Source organism: Aspergillus mulundensis (assembly GCF_003369625.1).
Source record: "Aspergillus mulundensis strain DSM 5745 chromosome Unknown scaffold_10, whole genome shotgun sequence".
Lineage (NCBI taxonomy): Eukaryota > Fungi > Ascomycota > Eurotiomycetes > Eurotiales > Aspergillaceae > Aspergillus > Aspergillus mulundensis.
Window position 1 is genome coordinate 1035082 of NW_020797898.1, and position 18214 is coordinate 1053295.

At 49.4% G+C, this 18214-nt stretch overlaps 9 protein-coding genes across 9 annotated transcripts; 5 read left to right on the forward strand and 4 right to left on the reverse strand.

Annotated features, from left to right (window-relative positions):
- Positions 1-2551: 2551 nt before the first annotated feature.
- Positions 2552-3469, reverse strand: DSM5745_08726 (uncharacterized protein; the record flags this gene model as incomplete). The annotated part of the gene is made up of 1 exon (XM_026750742.1): positions 2552-3469. One exon carries the CDS (start codon positions 3467-3469, stop codon positions 2552-2554), a length of 918 nt encoding a protein of 305 aa, XP_026600755.1.
- An 846-nt stretch (positions 3470-4315) lies between these two features.
- On the forward strand, positions 4316-6041 carry DSM5745_08727 (cytochrome P450; the record flags this gene model as incomplete). The annotated part of the gene is made up of 5 exons (XM_026750743.1): positions 4316-4525; positions 4582-4798; positions 4845-4913; positions 4962-5564; positions 5617-6041. The coding sequence occupies 5 exons, from the start codon at positions 4316-4318 to the stop codon at positions 6039-6041; spliced, it is 1524 nt and encodes a 507-aa protein (XP_026600756.1).
- Positions 6042-6198: 157 nt separating this feature from the next.
- DSM5745_08728 (Zn(II)2Cys6 transcription factor) lies at positions 6199-7460 on the forward strand (the record flags this gene model as incomplete). Its single annotated transcript, XM_026750744.1, has 2 exons — positions 6199-6285; positions 6330-7460. 2 exons carry the CDS (start codon positions 6199-6201, stop codon positions 7458-7460), a joined length of 1218 nt encoding a protein of 405 aa, XP_026600757.1.
- Positions 7461-8258: 798 nt separating this feature from the next.
- DSM5745_08729 (serine hydrolase domain-containing protein) lies at positions 8259-9446 on the forward strand (the record flags this gene model as incomplete). Its single annotated transcript, XM_026750745.1, has 1 exon — positions 8259-9446. The coding sequence occupies one exon, from the start codon at positions 8259-8261 to the stop codon at positions 9444-9446; it is 1188 nt and encodes a 395-aa protein (XP_026600758.1).
- A 1041-nt stretch (positions 9447-10487) lies between these two features.
- DSM5745_08730 (uncharacterized protein) lies at positions 10488-10871 on the forward strand (the record flags this gene model as incomplete). Its single annotated transcript, XM_026750746.1, has 1 exon — positions 10488-10871. The coding sequence occupies one exon, from the start codon at positions 10488-10490 to the stop codon at positions 10869-10871; it is 384 nt and encodes a 127-aa protein (XP_026600759.1).
- A 51-nt stretch (positions 10872-10922) lies between these two features.
- Positions 10923-11245, reverse strand: DSM5745_08731 (uncharacterized protein; the record flags this gene model as incomplete). Its single annotated transcript, XM_026750747.1, has 2 exons — positions 10923-11087; positions 11138-11245. 2 exons carry the CDS (start codon positions 11243-11245, stop codon positions 10923-10925), a joined length of 273 nt encoding a protein of 90 aa, XP_026600760.1.
- A 902-nt stretch (positions 11246-12147) lies between these two features.
- DSM5745_08732 (uncharacterized protein) lies at positions 12148-15471 on the forward strand (the record flags this gene model as incomplete). Its single annotated transcript, XM_026750748.1, has 7 exons — positions 12148-13394; positions 13451-13568; positions 13623-13660; positions 13720-14612; positions 14692-14813; positions 14895-14978; positions 15043-15471. The coding sequence occupies 7 exons, from the start codon at positions 12148-12150 to the stop codon at positions 15469-15471; spliced, it is 2931 nt and encodes a 976-aa protein (XP_026600761.1).
- A 63-nt stretch (positions 15472-15534) lies between these two features.
- On the reverse strand, positions 15535-16083 carry DSM5745_08733 (uncharacterized protein; the record flags this gene model as incomplete). Its single annotated transcript, XM_026750749.1, has 1 exon — positions 15535-16083. The coding sequence occupies one exon, from the start codon at positions 16081-16083 to the stop codon at positions 15535-15537; it is 549 nt and encodes a 182-aa protein (XP_026600762.1).
- Positions 16084-16428: 345 nt separating this feature from the next.
- On the reverse strand, positions 16429-17350 carry DSM5745_08734 (uncharacterized protein; the record flags this gene model as incomplete). Its single annotated transcript, XM_026750750.1, has 2 exons — positions 16429-17265; positions 17321-17350. 2 exons carry the CDS (start codon positions 17348-17350, stop codon positions 16429-16431), a joined length of 867 nt encoding a protein of 288 aa, XP_026600763.1.
- Positions 17351-18214: the final 864 nt, after the last annotated feature.

The following is an 18214-nucleotide window of genomic DNA, read 5'->3' on the forward strand; positions in this document are numbered from 1 at the left end:
TAAAATTTTACTATTATTTAGGCAATATCTAGCACGCGAGGCCTGTATTAAGCAAATTCCTAATTTATTATTAAGATTATAAAGTTAGGAGCGGGCATAAAAGCATTATTAAAGTTAGGACTATTAAAGTTAGGACTATTAAAGTTAAAACTATTAAAGTTACTAGGTAAGGCATTCCTAGCTTTTAAGTTAAAAAAGGGATTAAGGGAATGCTTCTTTAAAAATAAATATAAGATATTTAAGGGGAGTAAAATACTCCCGGGTATAAAAGCACTATTAAAATTAAAATTATTAAAATTAAAACTATTAAAGTTACTAGGTAGGGTATTTTTAGCTTTTAAGTTAAAAAAAAATTAAAAAAATACTTTTTTAAGGGCAAATGCAAGATATTTAAGGGGAGTAAAATATTTTATAGGCTTATACTTATATTTTATAATAATAATAGTAATAATATTTAACACCCTAAAAATTACTAATTTAAAATATATTAGCTATAAAGCTACTTAAAATAATAATTACTTACGTGTAGGGGCCTAAAGGCCATAAGCAAGTAAATTAAGCAGGTAAACTAAGTAGGTAAACTAAGTAAGTAAACTAAATGGGTAAACTAAATTATAACTTATTATAATATAAAATTAAGATACAGGACTTTAGGGTTCTACCTAAAACCTAATTTAGGTTAGTTATAGGGTTATTATTAAAAAGGTTAAAACCTTAAAATTTAACTTATACATGCCTTTACATAGGCGTGTAAATCTACTATAACTTATAATAAAATATATAGTAGTAATAGTAATATTTAATACCCTAAAAATTACTAATTTAAAATATATTAATTATAAAGCCTTTTAAAATAGTAACCACTTATATATATTATAAAAACCTAAAAGCTATAAGTAAGTAAATTAAGCAGGTAAACTAAGCGGGTAAACTAAGCAGGTAAATTACTAAATTAAAATTATTAAAAGGTAGTTATTTATAACCTTTAGTTAGGGGCCTTACTTTTTTTTATAATAAGTATTATTTTAATTATTATTATTAAAAAATAAAGCCAGCCCCTAAGTTTATATTATTATTAAATAAATACTTTTAGTTTAGGGGCTGGCCCTTTTATTTTTAAACTTTAAATAATTACTATATATAGCTATATACTATATTAATTATAAAATTATTTAAAATATTAAGTATTTACACAGGAGCCCAAAAGCTATAAATAAATAAATTAAATAAGTAAATAAGCATAGGCTTATATTAAAACCCGGGCCTTTATAAAAAAACCTTTAAAATTATAACTTTATATAGTTATTACTTTTTTAATAATATATTTAAAAAATAAAGTATAAATAGGTACTATCTATAGCACCCTAGGCTATAAATAACCTTTTTAATATTATATTTTATACCTAGTTAGCCTACTTTAGTTTTAACCTAAAAAATAATAACTATAATTAAATTAAATTTTATAGCTACCCCCTATATTATAATATATTAAAATATTTAAATTATACCTAGTATAATATTATATATATAAAATTATTAAAAACCCTAGCTTTTTTAATATTACTTAGTAAGCTAACCCAGGAGTATTATAGGTAATATAAAAAAATATAAAAATTAAAAATAAAAAGTTATTAAAACACGGGAACTAACTAAAATAGTTACCTTTAATATTACTTAAAAGGCATATTTATAAAAAGCTTTTTAATATTATTTAATAAGCTAACCCTAATAGGGCCACGGGTAATATAAAAAATATATAAAAATATTAAATACTAAAAGCTAATAATATATAGTTATTACCTAATATAAACACCTTTAGTATTATTTAAAAGGCCTACTAGTAAAAAAATTACTTAAAATAGCATGCCAGGTGCGGGAATAAAAACATGTAAAAGGTAATAATAATAGCCTAGTAATTAAGTATATTATTCCTTATATATAATATTTTAATTATTTACTTTTATATTTTTACCAACCCCTTAATAATAGGAAATATAGGTGTAAATATTTAAGCATGTAAAAGTTATTTTAAAAGGCCTAGTTTATATAAAATAAAGATAGTAATAAAAAAAATCTTATATAAATTAGGCCTATAAATTTACCCGCCTTATACTTATAAAAGCTAATTAAAACTAAATTTTAACTAAATACTAAGTAATATTTAAAAAATATAAAGTATTAATTTTAAGCCCCAGGGTACTAAAATTAAAGAAATTATATAAATATAAAAAGGGAAGTAAAGTATTAATAAATATTAAATATAGTTAAACCTAGGAAACCACACGGGGTATATATACTAAATATATAAATATTAAAATAAATATATATATTTAAAAGGTGTATAAAAAAAAGCGGTAAAAATTAATAAAATTAATATATATTTTATTAGGGTGTGGGAAGAGGCGGTAAACTACGGTAAAATAAAGAACTGTATAACTATGAAAACGGAGCTGAGCATATACAGTGGGTAATTAATTATCTAAACCTAGCCCTGAGTCAGAGGGTGTATCTATCTGTTAGCTCTATAGCTCTACGTCACCAGCCGAATCTCTTAGATCTTTTTCACAATGAGCAAGAACCCCTGTGCAGACCCCTGGACCTTCTCCTTCCCCTCTTCCATCCCGCCTTCCCTCAACAACCTCTCAACATCCCTCCTAAAAACCCTCACGACGTCCTTCTCCCCCGTGGCGTCGGGGTGGTCCTCCCGCCACCTCGTAACAGGACTCATAGTCCCCAACATCTTCTCAAGAGCAGCCACGGAAAGCTCAGGAGCCCCCAGCGCCAGGAACTTCTCCGTTGTATCCCAGTCCCTTCTGAAGAACTGATTCTTGTCGAACCCCTCAACAGGCGGCTCAACCGTCCACGGCAGCCCAAGCTCCTTGTAAAGCCCCCTTGTCAGCACATTCCCAGGGAGGAAATACGGCCGGATCATTGCCTCAAACTCGTCAATCCGCTGCTGGATCTTCTCCCAATTAGGCGTGCCCGGCGAAGTGTGCAAGTTCCCGCTGCCCCAGATCGCAACGCTCCCGCCTGGCTTGAGGACACGCGCTGCGCTGCGCCAGAAAGCAGGCATGTCGAACCAATGCGCCGCTGTGGCAGCGACAATCAAATCGATCGAGGCGTCTGCGATAGGCGGGTTGAGGTTGGAGCCTAGATCCTCGGCTGTGGAGACCTCGAAGCGGAGCTTGCCACCGTCGGCCCCGCGATCGGAGTTGAGAGAGCGGGCGGTTGCAATCATACCCTCGGATGGATCGAGTCCCGTAGTGTGTGCGAAGTGCTTACTGAGGTTTGATGCGACATTTCCGGGACCGGTGCCGACGTCGATGAGGGCATCGAGTTGTCCGCCTGTTGAGGTGTGGTGGGAGACGATCAGGTTGTAGAGATCTTGGTGGTAGTCGAGCCGGTTGAGCGCGTAGTTTTTGCCTTGGTCGGCTGTGTAGTCGCGGAAGGTCTTCTCGGTGTTGGCCATTGTTGTGATTGGGATGGATTATCTTTGTGAGGATTTCGGGTTGAAGAGTGGGAGAGCGCGATTTATAGAGATGATCGCGTGCGATGCCGCGTGGTCTGCTACCCTCCAGGTCCGAGATAGCCGGGCGAGGGGAACATCATGGGGGTCAGGGCTAAACACAAACAGGTTAGAGGGTGGGATTCGGGTTAACTTTCAACAGCAGCTAAGCCGCTTTCAAGATACTTTGCGAAGGCTGAAGCATTTCATTTGTTGAATGGTTGAACTGTTGAATCTGACACAGGTACCGCCCGTCAACTCGAGTCGAAGTTATAACTGTTGAGACTGAAAGACTTCATCGAGATCTGGAATGAGAAATCCGGTGGTGGAGCAGTCCGGGGAGAATTAAGCGAAGAGTCGATACATATATATCGAAAACCTTGTTGGTTAGGCAACAAATTACAGATGACAGACAGATCAGCAATGCATGCTTGATGCATCAATCAAGCATATTCCACGCGATCCGATGTGGAATTCCCGGCGTATCGGACGAGGCTGGGTTATATAGGCAGCCGGCTCGTTTGTCGCTCTTCGTTCCCCGTTTATCGCTCCTCGCTCTGAGCTTCGTATCGGTCGTATCTCGCTTAAGCTGGCAAACGTGAAGATGATCTGCAACCGTTCCGGACTTCCGCTGGGGGATCGTCAATTAGACTGCCGAGTAAAGGAACTAAGAGGAGTGAATGTAAAAGTGAGACAGCATGAGAACATGGTTCAGACCCAGGAGGCAGGAGCACCTGTCTATAAAAGCCTCCTGCCTACCACGGCTCCCTCATTTTTCAACAGCAGACTGCAATCAAGCCAAGCTAGAATATGCTCGACTTCATGGATGCTCTTTTAGTTGCCAGCCCCGGCTCAATTGCAGTCCTTGGACTGCTGCTAGTTGGTGGCTTGTATGTGCTTCTGAGTTCGCCCTCTCATCCGGTCCTCAATGGGAAAGGGCCACTGGAGTTTCGAGATACCCATGCGCAGAAGCGGTTTCTGTCCAATGCGCGCAACCTGATCAGCTCGGGCCTCGCAAAGGTATGGTTTCCCATTTGATGTGCGGGAGCGATGTGACTGATCGTATATGTGACAAGTGGCCGGCTTTTAACCTAGTCACCGAGACCGGATACAGACTCGTTCTGGACCCCAAGTATGCGCAAGAGATTCGGAGTCATGAGGCGCTGAGTTTTGGCAAAGCAATCGCGCTCGACTTTCATGCCCATATTCCAGGGTTCGAGCCCTTTGACCAGGGGACCAGGTCGGACGAGATCGTCCAGGATGCTGTTAGAATGAAGCTTACCCAGAGCCTCGGTATGACCTAAGAAATGAATTGAGGACTGAAGACTGACATAGCAAGGATCTGTGACGAAGCCATTGTCCGATGAGACGACGGTTGCCCTGCAAAAGAACTGGACGGACAATGCTGGTGAGTAACAATAGAGAAGAGGGGCGAAGACTAACTGACGCGTCCCAGATTGGCACACGATTCCTCTCAAGCACACTATCCTGGACATTGTTGCTCAGCTGTCATCCAAGGTCTTCCTCGGTGACCAAATCTGCCGCGACCCCGACTGGCTACGAATTACTGTTGCCTATACTATTGATTCATTCTTGGCCGCTGAAGCACTGCGCATGTGGCCGGCGTTCATGCGGTCTATTGTCGCCCCGTTCTCTCCCAAGGTCCAGAAGATTCGGGCGCAGCTTGAGGAAGCGCGTAGTATTATTATTCCTGTATTGGAGAGGCGCAAAGCAGAGAAACAGGCTGCTATTGCGAATGGCGAGACTCCCGCTCGGTACAACGACGCCATGGAGTGGATGGAACAGTGCGCAAAGGGACGGCCTTATGACGCGGCTGTGTCACAGTTGTCCTTCTCACTCGCTGCGATCCATACCACTTCCGACATGCTGACGCAGGTGCTGTACGACATTTGCGGTCATGAAGGTTTGATTGACGAACTGAGACAGGAGGTTCTCACCGTCATTGAGGCGGAAGGATGGCAGAAGACGACTTTGTACAAGCTGAAGTTAATGGACAGTGTGCTGAAGGAAAGCCAACGAGTAAAGCCAATTGGAATCGGTATGTACCTACTCTTTCTACCCAACTGCAAATTCTATCTCTAACGAGTCAGCCACCATGCACCGCCTGGCCGGGGAATCCATCAAGCTTTCTGATGGCACCGTCATCCCCAAGAACTCCAACTTGATGGTTTCTGGGCAGCGGATGTGGGATGAGAGCATCTACCCCTCCCCTGAAAAGTTCGACCCCTACCGCTTCCTCAGGCTGCGGGAGACTCCCGGCAAGGAGACCTCTGCTCAGCTGGTATCGCCGTCACCTGAGCATATGGGCTTTGGATTCGGAAAGCACGCGTGCCCGGGACGCTTCTTTGCGGCAAACGAGATCAAGATTGCACTCTGCCACATGTTGCTAAAGTATGACTTCCGATTGACAGAGCAATGGAAGAACCCCCGGCCGATTGCAAGGGGGATGGGACTGAGTGCCGAACCCAGAGCGGAGATGGAGATCAGAAGAAGGACCGAGGAGATCAACCTGTGAATAAAATTATGCAGCTGCATACGTATTATTACTTCAATCAATGAGAATGGTTATGGACCTAAGACCCACCCTCCAAATAGAGTAAAGCGCACTCTGTCTTCCGCTTTGATCCTGGTTTCTGCTCGATCCTTCCCCTTGTATTGTAGATCTCGTCAACATGTCATCTGGAGTCAAAAAGCCAACTCGTCGCTATCACAAAAAGTCCCGCAATGGGTGTGCGCAATGCCGCTCCCGCAGAATCAAGGTATGTCTTAATCCGCGTAGGGGCCGCGTCACTAACACCAGCAGTGCGATGAAACACATCCAGCTTGCCGAAACTGCCAGCGGGCAAGTAAGGACTGCCATTATGCTGCGCAGAGCTCGCCAAGCACCCGGTCTACTCCTAGCAATAGCATCCCACAACTATTGCCACCGGCCGCTACCGAGTCTAGCCCATCCTTCGATCTGCTGGACTTGAGTTTGATGCATCACTATGCAACAGTCACGTCCGTCTCCCTGTTCGGCGAAGAACAGAAAGAGCTCTGGCAGACAGAGATCCCGATCATGGCGCGCTCAAGCCCGCTGCTTATGCACGGCTTGTTGGCCACCGCTGCTCTCCACATGGCGTTCCTCCACAAGGATTCGCCGGTAGCATTTACGAATCGCGCACTGCATCACCATAGCCTCGGACTCGAACTATTCAATGGTGAGATTGCGACACTCTCAGCCGAGAATAGCAAGAGTCCTGTTCTCTTCACATTCGGCCTGTTCCTGGTGATATGGGCCTACGCATCACCAACGATCCCGAGCGCCATAAACACTCCGACGGACGAGTTCGAGCTCGACACCCTTCTCTCTTCCTTGGACCTTGTTCGCGGTAATAAAGTGATCTTTGAACTCTCCAGCGAAATGATCCTCTCCCAACCAATTGGGCGCTTTACGAGACCGTCCGCCGACAACCTAGCCCGCCCCAGACTCAACTCTCAGACCCTTCCCAAGCCTATACAAGATACGCTCGACGACCTCCGTAAACATGTCACTGACTTTATTGAGTCAATGGCCATTGACCAGCTGGAGCAATATCTACTAGACACAGTCTCCAACCCCGATGACATGCGCCGGCCCCTTGGGTGGCCCGCCCTTGCTGAGTCACCATTCTGGGAACGCGTCCGCAAGTATAAACCGACAGCGTTGCTGATATTCTTGCACTATGCCGTCCTTCTGGCATATTACGAGCTGCGGGCGTGGTGGATGGAGGGATGGTCTGACAGGTTGGTTGGTGCTGTCAACCAAGTGCTGGATAAGCAGGATAAGAACCGGCCTGACTGGGACACCTGCGTGAGGAAAGTATCGGCCGTGGTGATGAACGTGAAGGAAAGTATTAGGTATCCTTTAAGCGCCAGTTCCCATTTAAGGTCCCAGCTGTGTCCTGCGCGGTGAACTTGAGCTCCCACAACTCATTACATTTACCGTGATGGAACCCTGCTATCCTGAGCTCAACATCATCGCAGTATCAGATTTGCTCCAGCAATGCATAAGAGTCAAGAGAGGTCCCACCTCACTGAACTCTGAAGTGCCTGCGAGATATAACCAAGTCATCTGCCTGCTCCTCCGTATAGGTCGCGTCGCGGGTTCTACAAATATCCGCCAGGCAGGCACGCCTGGAGAACTTAGAAGCTTAATGACGCGCTGACCAGCGTCATTATCCAGTGTCACCGGGACGGGCCATGACAATCAAGTACCTAGGTAGATTTGAGCCTAGCATCTTGAAGGGTCTCGAAGGGCCTGGAGAACAGCAATGCGGCCTCGGACTCCAGGAACTGCATAGTGATTCCAGGCATGCGATGGTTCGAAGAGATGGATCATAATGATGATTTACATAGCCACAGTCGGCCCTGGGCCGCTAGCTGATCCACTTAATGGCTGATAATGTCTTTGATTCGACCGTTCTTGTATACCCATTTCTGAGTGTTTACCAATGATTACGAATGACCACTTGTGTCGGCCGTACGCCGGAAACTTAGCTTCATCTCAATGAAGCACCATCACCGAATATTATGGAAATATGGACGTTAGGGCATCAGGCTGATCTGCACTCTGAGTGGGCCAGGCCCATCCCTAAGATGCGAAACACTCCACATGCTAGCCTGACCATGGTCTCGGTAGCCAAGTACCCGAGGCATCGCTGCCTATTTAACCGGCTCCTCCCCAACTTTTAACTTGAACATCATCACAACCATGGCAGTCGAAGGCCACTGCGATCCCCGCTTCAACGCCGTACGCGAAGTCTTCGCAGAGCACCTCAACTCCGAAGCCGAACTCGGGGCCTCCCTCTGCGTCTCCATCAATGGCGAATCCGTGATCGATCTCTGGGGCGGCTATGCCTCCCCCGCACGCACCGAGCCCTGGACGCGCGACACAATCGCCCCCGTCTGGTCCGTCAGCAAAACAATCACAGCCCTCGCAACCTTGCTCCTCATCGACCGCGGCCAGGTACACCCCGACGACGCTGTCGCAAAATACTGGCCAGCCTTCGACACCCCAGACAAGCGCGAAATCCTCGTAAGACACCTACTAAGCCACACCTCCGGCCTCCCCTCCTGGGACCCACCAATCCACGTCTCCGAACTCCTCACAGACACCGCGTCCGCAACGCAGAAACTCATCGCCCAGAAACCCTGGTGGGAGCCGGGCACCGCATCAGGCTACCACCTTATCTCGCAGGGCCTCCTGCTCGGCGAACTCGTGCACCGCGTCTCCGGGAAGCCCCTGGCGCAATTCATAGCCGATGAGCTGGCGACCCCGCTAAACGCAGACTTCCACCTGGGCATCCAGGACGAGAAGCAGTGGGGCCGCATCGCTATCATGGATCCCCCGCCTCTATTATTCCCCGCCGGCACGCTCGACAAGGCCCCCGAGCCCACCAACCCGATGTACATCGCCCTCCGCGCCATGCGCGGCACCCGCGGCATCGACGGCGCCATCAGCGGCACGCCTGAATTCCGCCGGTGCGGAATCGGGTCGATCGGGGGTCTCTCGAACGCGCGCGGGTTCAACGCGATCCTGCAAATCATCACGAACCGCGGCACGGTAAATGGGAAGCAATATCTGCAGCCCGAGACCGTCGACCTAATCTTCCAGACGCAGGCAGAGGGTCCCGACCTCGTCCTTGGCACCCCGTTGAAGATGGGGCTGGGCTTTGGGCTGTCGAATGGGAGTATCGCGTGGATGCCTACGGGGAAAGTGTGCTTCTGGGGTGGATGGGGCGGGTCAATTGCGATTATGGATCTTGAGAGGGGCGTGACGGTTACGTATGCGATGAATCGGATGGAGAATGGGACGCTGGGGAATTCGAATGCTGAGGCTTATATTAGAGCTGTTTATGATGTACTCAATGAGCAGGGGATTGGGAGGGCGAGCTTGTAGGGTGGGCTGGGCTGGGTGGGAGGTGTCGGTTCTTGACGACGAACATCCGGCCGGGTACCTTGATCTCCATATTCGACGCGGTCTCCCTTTGTATATACTTACCATCCGCTTGAACCCAGTCCTAGCTATATACTTGTCGACATGTCTAACCTGGGCGGTATCTCATGTTCTTTTCGAGCTACACTGTCAATCTACTCCCCATCCCTGGGTGATAAAACGGTCCTGCCTTTTAGCAAGGTTATGGCCGCGCATCTGGATACGCCTTTAACGCGTACGTGAGAGGCCATGGAAGGCCTCCTGATGCTGATTCAGAGATCCTCGACTTCCAGGTCGTGGTTCCTCCGTCGGCTGGCATCATGCCTATGGCCGGGAGCCTACCTAGGTTCTATTGGGACGCCCAACACCAGAAACATGATGATTATCAACAAGAGTGCATATGTTGCTGGGTACTATACCGTACCATCTGATCGAAGAAGATGCTGTCCCCTGGTTCAAGTGGAAAGGAGTAACAAATCATAAAGTTGCATGGCCATGTAGTATCTAGACCGGGAGCCATGGTGGTCTACGCTGCTCTACCTGTATCCACCCAGCTTATGCTCCATCCTGCCATCCACCCGTTTACCTTCTCTGACAGTCATGCATACGACCCAATCCCAGGCCCGAAATACCCCCCCTCCGGCAGCTTCAAGCGCGTACAAGTCTCAGCCTCGCATCCACTCTCGGCATCATTCCCTCACCAGTTCACCTCGTAGCCATTATAGCTACCTGCGAAGAAGATGATCACTCCGGCAACCGCGATGGCAGTAGAGAATGCCGCGCTGAGCACGTAGTTGTATTTCGAGCACAAGACAAGATATCAGAGCGCAGGTAGCTCCTGCTGATATATGCGGGAAGAACCACAGGCCACATTTAGGCTATGTTGGACTACATCAGCACATGAGTACACACATAGTGCGACCAGGGGGTCTGCTATTCCGGTTTGTGCTTGGATGATGCCAGTCGGGCCACAAAGACAAAGGCCAGAACGATTCCAAAAAGACCATGCTCACATTGATCTGCGGTCATATTAGCCGCCGGATTCGTCACAAAAGTAGGCCACCCAACATCAGCCGCCACTCCAAGGACAATCGCAACGAGGTCGGAACGGCAAACCAGCACTCGGGCACTGTTCGCCACAACGGAGATCAGCATGTGGTCCTTCTCGTTGAAGGGGCCCGGGTTCAGGTTGTGCCGGGTCCCGAAAAGCGTAAAGCCCACGTCAGGAAGGAAAACCCCCGCAGCCTTACCAACGGGGTAGGCGAGGAGTTGAACAAGCATGGCCTCAAGAGTGATACTGGGTTGACGAACGCTGAACAGCTGGTTGACGAAGGCGATGACGATCACAAATCCCAGCCCGATTACCCGGGCCCGGATGGTGCCACATGAAAGCTTGGGGTCATCGCAGGATCGACGACCGCTCGGACTTCAGGGTACGAGCTATTTGATGTGAGAAGCAAGATCTTCAATCTTAGCTTCGCCAATCTTTTGCCGGTGTTGCTCCGGACTCTGAAAGAGAGCTTCCTTGGCAAGGAATGCATCCAGACGCTCCAGACCAGCGATGGGGAAATTTGGATCGTGTGAGTGGGCACTGAGGATTTGCAGCTGAAGTTTGTCAATACTAAACTGAGAGTCCCAGAGATGAGGGAACATACCTCGTGGGCCTCGTCTGTGGTCAATGACTGCGTTTGTCCCTGGGCGGCGAGTATATCGTCCACAGTTGCAGCGAAGCGTCTCCATGCTTGCGAGCCAGGACCACGCATTAGCGTCCAGGGTGGGCTTATTGGGCAAGTTTGTCGGCTTTAAGCTTGATGTCGAGGTCATTATCCTGCTGAGATCGATCAGTTTACTTCAGGCGAGACGGGATGACCTGAAGACATACCGGAGCCGGAACTGCGGTGACAGCTTCGACCGTGTCTAACTTCTACGACAATGCTGCCATGATGGAGATGATCATCGTGCGCGCTGCCCCTGCTTTCTTGCGCGAGATACTCACTGGGACCGCATGAGACAAGGTTTTTAAAACAGCACCTTGCGATGGCATCATTCTCGGTGTTATCTTGCAAATACCCAAGAACCGCCAACAGATTCCTACGTCTCCTGCTATGCACACAAGGCAACGGCTTAGCACATTGAATAGTCCCACTTCGATTAGTCCGCCTTCACGACGGGCGTATGCCAAAGAAGAGCAGACGTCTGCCTACCCGCGCCATTGCTTCAATGCAAGTACCGAATTTTCCGGCCGCCTCTGGCGCCATATTCTGCAATTTCACGACCCATTGTGTGATGAACGCCTTTGGATGTTTATCTGGGCCTGTTCCCACGCAAGCTCTAGTTGTCAGTATGTTCTCCCGATAAGCAACCTGCAGGGTGAATCTTCCACTTACGGGGCGCTGCAACGCTGTCAGAACCCAGATCAAAGCCAAAACGAGCCTAAGGCGCCACACCCTAACAGTCGAGCAGGGGTAGTTGCATTTCGGCGTTGCAGTGATTGGACGATAAATTGACGCCTTTTCGGGCGCCGGTCACGCAAGCGTAGACGTGCTTATCCAATCCCCTGGCGTTGGGGTCAGCAGACCTGATGGTCAAGATAAGCGCATTCCCACCTTCAACTTGACAAGCCAAGACGGAGAACTCTGGTTGCGGGAGATAAGACTTCTTCGCAATGCTTGGTTTGCCCTACGGCATGATGGACGGCAAGAGCGACTTTTATGCGCATTCGGCAAGGCGATTCGAAACATCAGGTCACCGGCGCGCTCGACACGCGTTACGGCGATGGAGGGTGCTGATTTGGACGGCCCTTTGTGCGGGAATACTGTTCTTGATCAATGGAGTACCCTTGTCCAGCAACTTTACATTATCGACGGATTTGACGGCGGAGAGGGTTTTATATGAGGGACTGCAGCAGTGCTACGAAACTGTGAACCATCCGAAGGGAGAAACGGCCCCGTCTGCGGACAGACACAATCCACGATGGAATGCAGTCAGTGGTCAAAAGACACCCATTGCAATCCAGAATGCGACTCTCTTCGACGGTGAGACGACTCTTCCATACTCCGTCGACATCGTATTCGACGCTGGAGTCGTCCGCTCTGTTACCCCTACCAACAGCAACAACTCCCTGCCCGAGGATGCTGAGATCATAAACGTGCATGGAAAGCACGTAACTCCCGGGCTAGTCGACCTACACTCTCACCACGCCCTCCTCCCCTTCCCATCTCTCAGCGCAACAAGCGATGCAAATGAGCGCCCGCTCCTAGGACCCATTACACCCTTCGTGCGGGCCACAGACGGATTCACGCCCTCCGACCCAGCAATTAAGCTCATTGCGTCCGGCGGCGTGACGTCCTCGCTCGTCCTACCGGGCTCAGCGAACATCGTCGGCGGCCAGGCGTATCCAGTCAAAAACCTTCCTTACCCCGGCGCAGCCGCCGAACCAGTCATTGACGAGTTATTACTGGAAGACGGAATTCAGGAATCTCAGCGCCAGCGATATCTCAAGATGGCGTGCGGTGAAAATCCGCGACGGGTGTATGGGCATACGAGAATGGGTCTTGCGTGGCTGCTAAGAAAGGAACTGAACAAGGCAAAGGAGCTACTTGAGAAGCAAGAGGCTTGGTGCGCAGCGGCGTCGAAACTACAAGGTGAAGGCAGTGAGTTCAGGTTCAGGCTGAGGCAAAGAGATCAAGTATCAGCTTTCGTTGAACGTGAAGGGCCACGGCCGGATTCCTTCGACTTGGAGACGTTCCTTGCGCTTTTGAGGGGTGAGATCAATCTCAATGTCCACTGCTACACGCCTGAAGATTTGGAGACGATGCTTTCTGTCCTGCATGAGTTTGGGGTCCATCCGAGGGCGTTCCATCATGCCTTGGAGGCGTGGCAGGTGCCGGAGCTATTGAAGAGGTTGGAGCCGTGAGTTGCCAGTGACTTCATTTGTGCGGCTATTTTTGAATGCTGACCCGATACAGTAATGTCACTATTGCCACATTTGCTGACAGCGCGCTGTACAAGGCTGAAGCATACGATGCTAGCCTTCAAGCGCCGAAGATACTCCATGAGCATGGAGTCAGGGTTGCGCTGAAATCAGTATACATCTCCGTCCGACAGCATATCCCAATACACAATTAACAAGCGTTCTAGGATCACACCGGCGAAAGCGACTACGCGAAATACCTCCTGTACGTTATGGGACCCGCCCCTGTCCAGTTTTCATCGCTACTAACAAGCGCGCCCTCAGTGACCAAGCATCAGTCGCACACTCCTACGGCCTACTGACTGACGCAGCCCTGCAATCCGTAACATCAATCCCAGCTGAATCTATGCAGCAAGGCCACCGGATCGGGTACATGCGTTTAGGCTACGATGCCGATCTCGTCATTTGGGATAGTCATCCGCTTCAGGTTGGCGCGACGGCTGTGGAAGTTTTCATCGATGGAAGGCCCCTGCTGAGGAAAGATTTAAAGGAAATTTCCAAGCAGCTTGAGCCTACATACCGCGAACCTCAGGGCTCCTTGGACATTAGACAACAAGCACCCGCTACCCGTCCGCTCATGAAAGCCGAGGAGAGAGGCGAAGTCTGCAAACGCATCCAGGAAGGAGCGGCGAAGGGAACAGTAGTCTTCACCGGTATCAAGGAAGCCCTACTCGATGTCCCAGGTCTTGACCCCAACAACGAGCACTCAGAGCTTGTTCTTGTCCTTGAAGCCAACAAGGTCCCCTGTCTCGGTTCAAAGTTAACCTGCCTCTCACAGTCCAATCTGCAAAGTTCAAACAACGACACCGAGATCCCACTGCAAAACGGATACATAACGCCCGGCCTCATCGCCTTCGGCAATAACCTAGGTATCCAGGATATCCCCTCTGAACCATCAACTGGAGACGGCACGTCAAAATCTGGAATTGAGGCTGTACACTTCGCGAAATACGGCGTCCACCTACACGGTAAAGGCAAAGCATTTGGTCGCGCACGCATTGGCGGCGCCACAAAGGCAGTTACGCCGCCGCATGGAAGTGGTGTGCTGCAGGGTGTTAGTGTGGGGATACGGACAGGGCCGGGGGAGACGCTTTTGGACGGCGGCGTCTGGAGGGATGAGGTTGCACTGCACTTTAGTATTGGGCAGGGTGCTAAAGGTGCGTTTGTGTCAGGGAGATTAATGCAGGAAATTGCGGCTAATATGTCTCTTGTCGAAAGATGACCATACACCCACAGTGGGTTCTGGGATCGAGACAATCCGCCGCGTCCTGGAACAGGGAAACAAGGGTGAAGGAGATGATGTTTTCATTCGAGCCGCGAATGAATCTCTCCCTGTGGTTGTGCAGGCTTATAATCCGGTGAGTACATTTGCGCTCAAGCTACAGCATTCCTTCCGAAAGGTACTGAGTTGCTGACTCCCTTCTCTTGTAACTACCAAGGACGACATCGCCCAACTCATCCTGATCAAACGTGACTTCCCGCGCGTGAACCTGGTCATCTACGGTGGCCACGGCGCGGCACTGGTAAGATGCCAATTGAGCCTCGTAAATTTCCTGCCTTGATCAAATACTGATTGTACACTTACAGCTCGCGAAACCCCTCGCCGACGCCGACATCCCCGTAATTCTAACCGGCAACCGCGGTGCACCAGATACATGGGAGAAGAAAGACACACTACCAGGCCCACCACTGTCCGATAGTCCGGCGAAGATACTACTCGACGCTGGTGTGCTACTCGGACTCGCAGCGAAGGACGATTCGAAGATTCATGGTCTTGCACGGGAAGCTAGATGGGCGGGGAAGTTTGCTGGACTTGACGATACAGAGGCTATTAGGCTTGTTTCGACGAATTTTGACGAGATCTTGGGTTTAAGCTCCAAAGCCGAGGGTGATGGAGAAGGGTATAAAGGGGACTTTGTGCTTTGGGAGGGGAATCCACTTAGTGGGGAGGGCAGTGTTGTCATTTCTGTGAAGGAAGATGGGAGTATCAGTGATTGCTGGCCGGAGGTTGATTAGGCGTCGAAATTTCTGGACATGAAGAAGATGAAGATCAAGTCATGATTCATACGCCGTCGATGCCTACTCATAATAAGCCCCCCGGTCAAGCTCCAGCGCCGTCTGCTCAGGCCACAACCTCTTGATCGCAGCCTTAACAGCCTCAACCTGTGCTTTATCGCCCAGAATCGCATGCTCATAGAAAAGTCCAAGCTGCTCTGTAACCCAGAACCTGCACCCCACGCCTTGAGAATCAAATTCATATTTATGCCGACCGTTGTCAACGAGTAGATCATGGATATCGTTCACCGTGATGTTTGAACCCGACGGGAGGTCTAGCGTAAATGTGGGCTCGATGTCTGGCATAGTTGACGGCTCAAGTTCCGATATAATCAGATTCGCTTTTGAGCCGCCGGGCAGAATTGTACTTGGCTCGACGTAGCTAGGGAGGCAGTCTATTTTGATCCATCTGGTTGATGCTGCAGGGGATTTCGAAACGGCGAGGTAGAAACACCAGTGGTTGGTTCCTGCGTCTTGGGCATGTGGTCCAGTCACGATGCGGTCGATGCGTAGAGAGAGGATCTGCTCCTTGCGGCTTTGGGGGATGAAGTGGACTGGCCGAAAAGGAGACATCTTGAAAATGCAATTCAAGCGAAAGGAGTCGGTAGGAAAGGTAACATGTATGCCAGGGGGACAGAAGATTGAAGCAAAGCCAATCTAGCCAGGACTAGGGGCTGGGAGGAAGTGGGGGATTCATGACGTAAGCGCTGGGGTGGTTTGGTTAGCCCCTGTGCAGTGAGTCAGCAGCCCAAACCTCGCTAGGGAAGTGAAAGACAACTGGCTATGACACTTGAGATGTGCCCCTGTGGCGCGGTCAGCGCCTGCAGGTTTCTTTTGATTGGATGAGCGGAGAACAATGAAACGCTGCCCGAGCCGCTGAGGTACTCCGGCAAAGGAAAGGGTAATCAGCCTTGGGTGTTACGCCAATGGGGCAACAGAGAGAACGTATTCGATGGAATGTAATTGCTCCTCCTCTTGTTGATAACGCGGTAAACGGGATACCACCATGTTGTTGAAGTCGGGAAAGCTGGATTGGGAGGATATGGCGGCGGTCTCAAATGCGCGGGGGTACGCGCCAGCATCAGCCCAATCAACCAACCACACCTGTCCATCGGCGTCTAAGATAAGATTCCGGGGACTTACGTCCTGATGGGTAAGGACAAACTCCTCAAATTTGAAATCGGGTATGTCGTTTGGCGCCTTGTTCCAGGCTTTGGCGATTTCAAGCTTGTGATTGAACCACTCTTGCATCTCAGACGTATCTCCGAAAGGACCAGCGGTATAGTGAGTGAAGAATTGGCCACGACAGGGCCCGCCACCGATCGGCCCTGGGCGTGGTAGCTTGACAGATTGCAACTTCGATATCATTTTCACGACCTGATTCGCTACTTTCAACTTCCGCTCGTTGCTCAGGCCTTCCCAGCAGCTATCGAGCGGCTGACCATCGATGTAATCCATGACAATATAGCCCATGGTCCCAAAATATTTAGTGTCGTCGTCTACCTGCCAAGATCGATGAACGCGTGGGGTTCGGATGCCAGCCTCAGCAGCAACGTGCATCACTGCCGCCTCGCTAGGGAGGACATTTCCTCCACCTTTCATGGCTAGAGTCTTTGACAGCCGCACAACAGTCGTTTGACCAAGGTCATAAAGTGCAGGGGAGGAGTAGAGAAGCCCGGCAAGGGATTCGTTGGAGAGGGTATGGACGTCAGTCTGATCTAAGGGAAATGTGCCATCTGCAGCTCGACTCGCTGGCTATCCACGGGGCTTGTTAGTGTCTCGTCATTCAATATTACCACGGCCGACGTACATCAGTATACGGGGACATGACGCGCTCCATGTTAGTGGATAGCGGCACTCGGGCTCGAGACGTCGATGCTAGCAGAAAGACGGGGCGGGTGAGTCAAAGACTCGCATTCTCCTTATTCTGACTCGCCACGTGACCTGGGTACCGTGGCGCCAGCGCCAAGGATTCACTGCCAAGTCCCTAGGCAGCGTCTCACATGCAACCCAACGCATCTGGCAGCGGATGAAACACTTCAGTCGGAACAGGACTTCCTAGGATAAGACCACGCGTCGTCCTTGACTTCTATGGTTCTCGGCGGTTACTTCGCCGCCGGTACAGAAGCTACTATACGGTAGCACCTGCCCAATCTTGTGCCTCACTGCCTCTCTACCGCGAGGCTCTGTTCGACCGTTGGTTGGAGCCCCTTGCTTCATTCTGCCTTTGGAGCATGCCATATCTCGCCATCTTATTTTAGAATAACCGATCCTGCGGAAACCTTCAGGATCGCCCGCAGGGGCCGGTTACACTGGGAGAAGCTCCGAAGCATTGGATGAGGTTGACGTTCTTCATGTACCCTCTCCCTGGGAGGACGTATACGCGCGCGGTTGGCCAGAAAACACCAACATCGAATCGTGACTACCCCTGGGCAATGGCAAGTCGTTCCGGAGCTTTCAGAAGGATTTAGAAGGATTCTAGCTTTCCCCGATGCGTGCTGTGTCCTGTCAAATAGCTCTAGCTGGGCGGCAAGAGAAATGATAAATATGTGGCAAAGGTCCTCCGGTCCTCCAACTATCGACTCGAGCCCAAAGTCAATCCGCAGTTTTCCTGCCTTTCTATTGTGTGCAAAGTCGTCGGCGCTAATCCTTGCCTACAACCTGACAGTAAGTACAAGGTCGAAGTGATAATTTGCTGAGGCAC